This window comes from Nansenia antarctica, assembly GCF_963989245.1.
Source record: "Nansenia antarctica genome assembly, chromosome: 14".
NCBI classification, from domain to species: domain Eukaryota; kingdom Metazoa; phylum Chordata; class Actinopteri; order Argentiniformes; family Microstomatidae; genus Nansenia; species Nansenia antarctica.
Genome location: NC_137684.1, coordinates 21,103,464 through 21,114,082, shown reverse-complemented (window position 1 = coordinate 21,114,082; position 10,619 = coordinate 21,103,464). Strand labels below are relative to the sequence as shown.

At 42.4% G+C, this 10,619-nt stretch overlaps 1 protein-coding gene across 1 annotated transcript; it reads right to left on the bottom strand.

The window, feature by feature from the left end:
* Positions 1-382: 382 nt before the first annotated feature.
* Positions 383-9,343, bottom strand: LOC308169958 (interleukin-17 receptor A; the record flags this gene model as incomplete). Its single annotated transcript, XM_080544690.1, has 2 exons — positions 383-1,521; positions 9,268-9,343. The coding sequence occupies 2 exons, from the start codon at positions 9,341-9,343 to the stop codon at positions 383-385; spliced, it is 1,215 nt and encodes a 404-aa protein (XP_080400816.1).
* Between the last annotated feature and the right edge of the window lie 1,276 nt (positions 9,344-10,619).

The window sequence follows — 10,619 nt, the reverse complement described above, 5'->3', positions numbered from 1 at the left end:
CTTATTTATCACCATCACCATATTGGAATTGTGGAGTGTATGATAATATCACCTTTCAATAATATGGAATGTATGCCTGGCTATAGATACATTTATCGGACGATAAATATATGAAATATAAGCCCTATATCTTTTCTCAAAAAGAATTGCATGTAAGAATGTTTTTTTTAAATTATTCAATGTGAAGGCTTTTGATAGTTTATTGATATTGTGTTGAAACAATCATACTGCGTTGTATATCATTTTATATAATGTTTAGATGTACTGTTACACCACAAACAATTTTGCATAAGAATGTCATATCAGAAATGTAATATTTAGCTCAGGCTGGAAACTACATTTTGGGAGTAGCTTCCCCAACACTGGTGAGAGCACCGAGGCTCTATGAGCTGTGTTGTACTGCAGGTGGGTTTGAGAGAAGTGACCGTGGTCTGTCAGACTCCATGATCTCTTCCCTCCACAACTCACATCTGACCCTCGCAGTGTTCCCTTCTTCTGCTACACGTGTATCACAAAACAAGCCTGTTGAAAAGCAGTGTCCAGTCATGTCCACCGATGTTTGTAGGTTCTGTGATTGAGCCATTTGATAATGTGAAGCCCCCTCATGGACCTCCTCTTGGTATATCTCTGTTGATCCTGAGAAGTTCTGTAGATCATGTGTTCCGCTGTTTTTAAAATGCAACAGATGGATGCAACTTCCCACGTCGAAGGATGCATCTTGCCCAGCTGGTGATACACACTGAGGGATGGTGTTCTCTGCAGTCTCTCCCATAAGATGAACCTTCATGGAGGGTTCTTCCACCCCTCCCTCTGAGTCCTTCACTAGTTCATTTTCAAACCAGTTTGGATTCTCTAGCTGATAAGCGTGGAAAGCCTCGATAGCATCCCTCAGGGCTCTCCCTGAAGGACAATGAAAATACTCATCCACTCCAACGCCTTCAACGTGGTTCACCCTGCCTGGTTCATGCTTCTCCTGGTCCCGGATCCGAAAAAAGACCTCCTCGAAGTCCCTCATTAGCTTGTATTTCACTGTGACCTTGAACGGAGAGGGGACGTCATCCTCAGAACACACGTCCTCAAAGTACCCCAGCATGTACTTCTGGAAAGACACCGAGCGCACAAAGTGGGGGACCATGAGGCTAAGGGCTGGGGTGAGCATGTCCCCCATGGGCGAGCAGACATCCTCTCTCAGAGTGACCCGCTCTCCGCCACACATGGCTCTCCATTTGGCCCGCACCCCCCGTGAGCACAGAATTAATATCTTGTCAGAGGATCTATCGATCTGCTCTCTCTGCCAGTCGAGCCACTGAACACTGCCTACTACACCCAGCCGGGCCCAGTCTAGCAGATCCAGAACAACCTCGGTACCACATTTAGCCATCAGGAAGGCACAGAGCTTGAGCACTATGTCTCTGTATAGAGGATGGTCCAGAGAGTAAATAATGAGAACTTTCTTTCTCTCTTTATCATGAGTACCCTCCAATTTGCCTTTGGGAACATTTGAAAGATTGTTTGTGGGATCTAGAAGGGAGACAGAAGAGTTCAATTGAATGTAGTAACTGAAAAATGTCACATACTGTGAATAGTATAATATGTGTCATGATGAGATATGGAGGAAGTGTTTTGTACTCTGATATTTTTGTTTAGTTGAATCAGCTTCTTAGTCAAGCATACAGTATCCTCTCTATACTGTAGAAGCAGTATACTGTTTTAACAGTATTCTGCAGTTAATACACACCTTTATGGGACGCTTTCTGCAGCAAAAAAGCTAGGAAACCACCAAGTACGACCAGCCCCAGTATTGCCTTTATTGTCAAAACTCTTCTGTGAGTGTCTGAAAGGAAATATGAAATATGAAATATGTCATGGTGAATGAAAAATAATGTGAAAGAAACATACACAATGTATAATAATAGTACAAGGTTTGAAGAAAGGGTAATTAAACTGACCTTTCAACAAGCAATTTCATGGAAATGTTAATGTTTAATCTATATGCATTATATTATTTATACATATTTACATAATAAATACTGTACATAATACTCACTCAAGCAATAATTAAAGCTCTTCTTGTAATGAAAACAATCGTTCTTGCACCCTATGAAAAAAGGCTGAATCTTTGAGGAAAGACATATCTGAGATTAGTCATACAGTCCATGCATTATTTTCCATTAATACTACTACTACTACTTCCTTGACACCCTCAGATGACCCTCACCCTCTTTCTCTTGTTTGTCATATTATTATTATTATTATCATTATTATTTCCAGAGGGCAAATATTTAATATGGAAATCTAGTGTTTTTCATAGCAAACTGATGAAACTCACCTCTAATGATATTTGAATACACTGAGATGCAGTATTGAGCTGCAATATGTCCAACTCAAAAGTCACATTCAATGATGTCCTATTCTCCTGAGAAGTAAACGTGTGATTACACCAGGTATTCGACACCATGCAGCCAGCAATCTAGTATGTTTATTTTACAGTACTTATCTAAAGTGCATGTACTGTATGTAGACATGCAGAAAACTAAATCTCCAAGTCCAAGGAAATAAAAAAGAAACACCTTATTTTTACATTTCTATTATTGATAGTACTAACACAGTTCTTACACACGTTAATTTGTATGCTATTTTAAGGTGACACCTACCTTTAAGACATTCTGTGATTGAAACACAGGGCTCTGGATGGAAACCAGGTACTGCTCAGAGAACTCCCCTGTATCAAAACCCAGGGCGACCATCAGCTTATCTCCCTCATCCACTGACACACAGGCCATGTGAGGATCCCAAAGACTGCCTGGAATGACAGAACAATCAGTGTTCATACAGACATGCCCTGGATCACTTCCCCTATGTAACTGTTAACAGACTTTTTGTAAGCCTTACCATTCTCCACACACACTTTAGCACGTCGAATCGTCTGATCCTCACATCCTGATGATGATAACATACTGGTCAATCTCAGTCAATGCAAATGCATTTTGAGAAAATAAACACTTTTAAACTTTTGCAAACTGATGCAACTGATACTAAATTCCTAAATTTGTGCTATTAAGCTAAGTTTAGCAAACTCCATGCAGTAAGCGTAAATACAGTACGTATAGCGAGCACAATGCACTTGTATTTCCACTTGTGACTCACCTGGGATTGTAATGGTTTTGTCAATCCTGTAATCACCAATATCTGGTTTTGGTAAATTGTAGACCGCAACAAGATATGTATGCCCGGGGTCCACCACAACTCTGTCTAATGAAAATGTCCACTGAAAAACAAACATTCACTTTGTTATGTCTGGAAAGACTCACAGTGTAACAGAATACTTACACTGGGTTGCACCAGCAGCATTAAGGTTTATACAATTGATTGATCTTACCGGTGTATAGTTTGGATTCAGATCGTTCTCTATGTTGTTATGGAAAATGTATCGCACGCATAATATGCTTCTATTATTGGCTCCTTCCAGGATGTGCACCTCGGTCCCCCGGAGGGCGAAGACACCTCCTGTGGATCAGATGGAGGACATGGTCTGTTCACCTTGTACAGCAGTCTTTCATTTCAGGAGTGTAGAAATCGCCACAGATAATTAAATGCAGATGTTACGGTACATGTGGGAAAACTAGGGTTAGGGTTAGATGCTAGGGTGCTAGGGTTAAGGTTAGGATTAGGGTTAGGGGTAGGGTTAGGGTTAGGGTTAGAATTAGGGTTCGACATGCCAGCATGTACCAAGTCACCCTAGCACCTAACCCTTACCCTAGTTTTCCCACATGTACCGTAACACAGATATACATACAGTACAGCCCCAAAGCTAAGAAGCCCATTTTGAGACATGATACAATAAAATGTACACTGAAACACTGTAAATGAGTAAATTCGGACTCTGCTGTACACTCAGCAAGGGATTCACATTTGATAGCACCATCTACGTTATGATGAAGGCTTACAGTATATAGCTCATGGTGTTTGGCTTTTTGCCTTTAGTTACTGTTCAAACAATGAGAACGGATTGGTATTTTACCATTAGCCTTTGCGCTCCAGCTGATAGTGATGACAGGTAGCAGATCGCCACTCTCCCCCCTCATGACTCCCACCTGCTCTGGGCTCCACACTGGACCGTTAGGTGTCAGGGGTCTCCTCTTAACCCAGCCCTCGTCCGTGCAGTTATCTGGTACATTCAGTGGTGGTTACAGTATGGAAATGTCCTGTATTCAGGTTGTATCATCATTGAATTGTGCCACTCAGTTTAACAACGCAAGAGTACGACATGCATGTGCATTGCCTGGTTTTACACCTCATACAAATTGGATTTTGCACAGTTTTCACTTCTTCAAAACAGACACTTTTCTTGTTTTGGGAGAGTTTGAGATGATTTCTTCCATAATCAGATACCATGACTATAACAATAGAACTAAAGTGTACACTGTATCACTGGTCAAGACACTTACTAATTTGAACACTGCATTGCAAGTCCTGGAAAACAAAAGATAGATAATTGAAAACAATTGATGATGCCGTTGCCTTTATACTTGCAAAGAACAAAATGATAACTGAAGAACATACCTGTTGTGAACAATTCAACTGTGGCCCTTCAAGAATCCTAAGAGTTGATGATATGTTGAGTCCAGCAGAGACTATCAAACAAACGAAAGGGAACAAGTTCATCCTCCCAGAGAAACGTTCTGCAGTTTTACAGATTTAGATCCACAAGTCTAAGAGATAATCTCATGGCAGGATGAGAACTGCTGTGTGAAAATGTGTTGAGTGACGCTGGTATGTTCATACACATACTTATCATTAAACTGTGGCTATGTTGCAAGATAGCTAGTACGTGTACAGGTTTCGGTTTCACATGTGGGTACTTTTCTGGTTAATTTGTCGAGCTAAAAATCTGAATTTGCAGGAAATGACTAAATAAGGGCTGTTCTGTTATTAAACATATGTATGTCTGTCTTGCTTTCTCATGGGTCTGAATGGCTTTAGGAAACGTCAATATTTAATTAATACTGTAGGCTTCAGTATTGTAAATTTTCTAGCACAATATTTTAGGTGAATCTTCCATATACTTTTCTCTAACTGCGTAATTTTATACAGCAGGCAGCAATTTCTAAACCATAGTAATGTGTAGCCAGTAGACCCACCTCAGAACTTACTATTCTATACTATACTATACTATATATATATACTATACTATTCAATACTACTACTATACTATACTATTCTATACTTACTATTATATTCAGTAGATACTGGCCAATACATTCCCCCATAATAACTAGTGTGAGTGGAGAGTTGTTTATGCGTTGTTTCACATATGGATCACTAGAGGGCGTCAGTAACGCAATTTAGTCGGGGCACTGAATGATCCAGTGCTGAATGCTTTTTATATTCTGCTTCTTAATTCTGAAAAAGTTCACAATAGACAGTGAGAGTTTTTAAAACATTTTTAAACACGCTCTAAGAGCTCTAAGTTTTCTTTGGGTTTCATGCAGGTCTGCAATAATTCATTTAAAGTTACAAGACAAACCATTGAATGTAGTCTATCATTTATTTGAAAAGCTCATTAATACTCATTGACATCCATATGTGATTCAAATGCAAATATTAACTTGTTGAGATGAAAACATGTTCCTGTATGTATGGTCATAAAATCTGATACTATAGGAATGTGTAGGGAAACCTCCCATCGTATCCACAGAGGAGACGTGAGGATTCTCCACTTCATTCACTGGGTCAAACTGAGTAGCCGACATGCTGAACTGGATTATGTCAGTCAACCCTACATATTTTTGCATTCTTTGTTTAACCAGGGCTTAACCTTTAAAGTTACACATGGGACAACGGATGTGTGTTAATTCCTGGCTCCTCTTGGGTCATATTCATGTTTACACAATATCAACTTATGGGTTAGAGACCATAAAATAGATGAAGTGATTTGATCCCTGTACAGTGTGTGAGCATTGTTTCCCATTTTGAAACCGCCATGAGCGTTCATTTTGATCCAAATCATTAATGTAAAAATACACGTTAGTATTTGGTTACAGTTAGGAAAGGTGCTAAACTTAACGGCATGATTGGTGTGAAGGTTAATGAACAAGCATCTGCCAGAAGATGTGTTGGCATTCTGTTGGAAGATTAGTTGACACTCTTGTATTACACTTGCATCTCTGTTTTTATGGTCCGATCGCCTCTGTGTGAAGCACATGGGAAGGAACAATGAGCCTAATATATACTGTGTTCTAATGAAGGGACCTGTTTATGGTCTTGAAACAAAGGCTGGTGTCAGGCATTCTGCCAATCTGCCATAAGTGATGTCTTATAGCGTAGGCTAGCATTTATTAAAAACATTCCATAAGGGACCATAATTGATTTAACGTAATGATGGAGAAATATTTCCCTCAGAAAGATAATTGAGCCATTTAATGCAAACGTGTGAACATAGTTCATAATTGATTCACAAACATGTTTTTGGGCTTTGTGTGTGTGTGTGTGTGTGTGTGTGTGTGTGTGTGTGTGTGTGTGTGTGTGTGTGTGCGTGCGTGCGTGTCCGTGTGCATGTTCGTGTATGTGTGCCCATGTGCATAGGAACCATATAAAATGGTGTTATAGGTTAAGAGCAAATCCCAAAATTGTTGTTAGGATGCAATGTAGCAAATGTCAAGAGGAGAGGAGAGGCGTTGCAGGAAGAGAGGGTCTATTTTAGTGAGCCATTCACATGAGGGTTTGTATCCATAAATCTATCCTCAAAAATCATAAAATGCTATTTGCTCTCTTTCTTCACCACCTCTTACTCTCTCAGATTGTCCTCACGTTAAAGGTACGTTTTAGACAATAATTAAGTTATGCAAATAGACTGTAAAGATATTCTTCGCATGAAAATAAAAATCAGTCAGAATTATAATAGACATTAAAAGGGAAACTTTCAAAGTAGTTGAAAAACAGTATGGCACAGCTTCGGATATTGCATGATGGAGAGATGGAGGGATGAGAGAACACAACTCCTAGTGGCAGATGGAGTACAGTTGTCTGATGCGTCTCTACCTATCTGTCACCAAGGCCATTGGTTTTGTCATGGTCTTAAAGCGACTGGTGGAACAATGTTTTGTGGCGACTCTGACTTGCTCTGACCCTGTTAGCTCAACATCATCTCATGATATCTCTATAATATATGTAACCTGATGCTTAGCCTATACCCTGCCTGCTAAACGGACACTGGTAGGTAGAAGCCACTTGGCCCCTTTGAGGTGGGCAAGAACCGGGGGTGAAGGGTGATGGTGAGTGTGAACTGAAAACCTTGTGGATGAGGGGCCATAACATGTTGACTGCCATCCTCCTCTTCACTAGAGTAGTGGTTTACTACCTTGACTTGAGCACCCTGTCATTGATGGGCTTAGATTGAACTGAAAGCATTAGTATGTTAACAACATTTTCTAGGTTGCATATTGTGCATATTATGTGTGTGTGTGTGTGTGTGTGAGAGAGAGAGATTGAGAGAGAGAGAGAGAGAGAGTGAGAGAGAGAGAGAGTGAGGGAGAGAGATTGAGGAAGAGAGAGAAAGAGAGAGAGATGAACAGACAAATAAATCATTCTCAACCCAGGTTTAATAGAAGATGATGATAGATGAACGATGCAAGCATGCCATTTAATCCAGTGAACCACTTCACAAGCTCAGAGAACCTGGGTTACATTTGTAACCTTTAGTTCTCTTTCAGTTGACTTGGTTCGACCCCTCATTATATGAGACAGGAAAATTCCCAGATTTGGCCAAATTGCCTAGACACCTGTACAGATACAAGAATGTACCCCTTCTTCATTACACAGTCTCCAAACCAGCTCTAAGGATGGAATGTGCCACAGAGTGCATAGTCTCGTCCAGGCTGTGAAACCGTAAAGTTGCAGTATGAGGGAGAGGCCCAGTTGGCCCCAGAAGACCGTGTCTGGATCCCCCCAGGCGGCAGAAAACTCCCAGAATGCAAGCCTCACAATGGCCCCCACAATCCAGCGGGAGCTGTGAAGACAGCTGTGAAGCCCCTGGCAGGGTTCGCTAAGTGGATGAACAACTGATCATAAACCCTGGATGAGTCTTATCTGAGTAGCACGAAGTGTGCGCACCGGACAGGGGCCGTTAATACGCTCCGGTAGGGACGGGCGGGGAATGGAAGACCAGTGCGGTAAGCCATCTTGGGAACGAATGCTGCGTTAGGGTGTAACATAAGCTGTGTCTCCTGGGGCAGACTGAGTGCATAATAACGCACTCACACACTTAAAACAATTAAAAAGATTAAATGGACTGACCTATTCCAAAGCGCTTTACAATGGCCTCTCAGGCTCTCATTCACCCATTCACACACACATTCACACATCAATGCTCCCCGCCTCTGCCATTAGACCTCTGCAACTCATCCAGAACGCTGCTGCCCGGCTGGTATTCAACCTCCCCAAATACCCTTTATGTCACCCCTCTCCTTCGCACCCTGCACTGGCTCCCGATAGCAGCTCGCATCAGATTCAAGACCCTGGTGCTTGCATATCAGGCAGCTAAAGGGACAGCCCCTGCCTACCTGAAGGAAATGGTAACCCCCCAAACTCCAGCCCGCTCACTCCGCTCTTCCACCTCGGCTGGCCGACTGGCCCCACCACCTCTGCACAGCAGTCGTGCTGCCCGATCACGTCTCTTCACAACACTGGCTCCCCGCTGGTGGAATGAGCTCCCCACGGCTGTCAGAACGGCAGAGTCACTATACCCATCTTCCGTCGTAGACTGAACACCCATCTCTTCAGGTTACACCTTAACTGCTCCTCCTGAGACATCTTCTGCCCCTCAGCACTACGTCTCCTAAAGACACCCGGTTTCCCCTCTACTGTGTCCCTAAGAACTTCTATTGCCCCCCTTGTACTGTTTCTCTGTTCCTCCAGTATATAAAAAAACTAGGTTTTAGAAGAAGGTGATAGAAGAAGGTTTTTCCTTCTATCAATGGCCCCGGGCCTGAGCTAGATTACTCTTCCTGCCACGAATGGTGGACTGATGATTCACATGCTTAGCATTCAAATGTATTGTTTGTAAGTCGCTTTGGAATAAGGCGTCTGCTAAATGCCAAAAATGTAAATGTAAATGTCAATGGCGACAAGCTACCATGCAAGGCGCCGGCCCGCTCATTGGGAGCAATTTGGGGTTAAGTGTCTTGCCCAAGGACACTTCGACATGTGGCCAGCCGGGGCTTGAACCGCCGATCTGCCAACCTTGCGATCATAAAACGCTGGCTCTACCTCCTGCGCCACAGCTGCCCCACAGACACTTGGCTGCAGCCAGGACGAATAACAACGCCGTCTCGTAAGACAGCATCTTTACATCAACAGGTGGCGAAACTTATCCAGCCATAGTGAAGACACCCAGAACTGAAAGTCTTTGAGGCTGTGTGTCTATCTGGGGTGAGGGAAACAAGACCGAGTCCATGATGACCGTTTGTCTAGCAATGAGCGAGATTTGGCATGATTCATCTGGAGACCTACGTCGGATGTGACTGCAGTAGTCCTATGTGTTCAGCTGCCGATGCCTCAGAATCCAGGCATATAAACTAATCGTTCAGTATCCGAATGCGTCTCCCTAAGAGGGGGTGGCAATGGATAGTCCCAGTGGATATTCCCAGTGGATACTCCCAGTGGGTGGAAATACTCATCTTAGAGGTCAACCATTGTGAACCAGTCGCCTGGTTTCTAATAGAGTTGTATGTGTAAGTATCCAAAACCCCAGGTGGCTGTTGACTGTCATACGTCCAGTACGAAGCTTGCATCCTTTAGAACCACAACCCCAGTTGGGTCAGGAACCACTCAGATCACGCCCTAGGCCAACGGAGAGGATAATTCCTTCTGAAGGTTGGGGTTTCTGTGTGCAAGAAAAAAACAGAGACACAGTGGTTATTAAGGAGGTTGCACATCCACTGCAACCGTAGTGGGGCCAACAACCAAAAGAGTAAATTCTCGCTAGAGAGAAAAAACTCACCCACACACCAGTACATAGCAGTATAGCAATTAAGCTACACTTAATGAGAATGATATGGCGCGTTTGCAGCATCCCTTTATGAGGACGGATGATAGGTGGGGCTATAACTTACAAGCATTACCAGCCTGTACCAGGCGTTAGTGAATAGGGGTCTTCAGCTGCGCCTTGTGTGGCATCATCAAGGCCACAGCTGCTCTCCCGCCCATAGGAAAGTATGGAAGCAATGTGGTCAAAGATAGCCAGACAGGTGGTTCATTCAAGCATTGATAACAAAGGGAACAATAATAATAATAATAATAATAATACATCAGACTTATATAGCGCCTTTCTAGACACTCAAAGACGCTTTACAAACTGAAAAGATTGAGTACGGTAGTAAAATAAAAATAAACCAAAAAAAAGTAATTTTTTGATTACTAAATCTAAATCTAAGTGTCTTTGTAGGACAATCTACTCTGTATCTGCAAGTATATCTAGAAGACAAGCAACGCCAGCGTCCTCTCTCGACCAGAATGAGCACATTAAAATGTTAGGAGCTATGTCTGAAGAGCTAGGCCAATGGGGACAACCAGGCCGAAATGTAATGATTAAATGTGCTGAGGTCAGGCTCAGGAGCCAT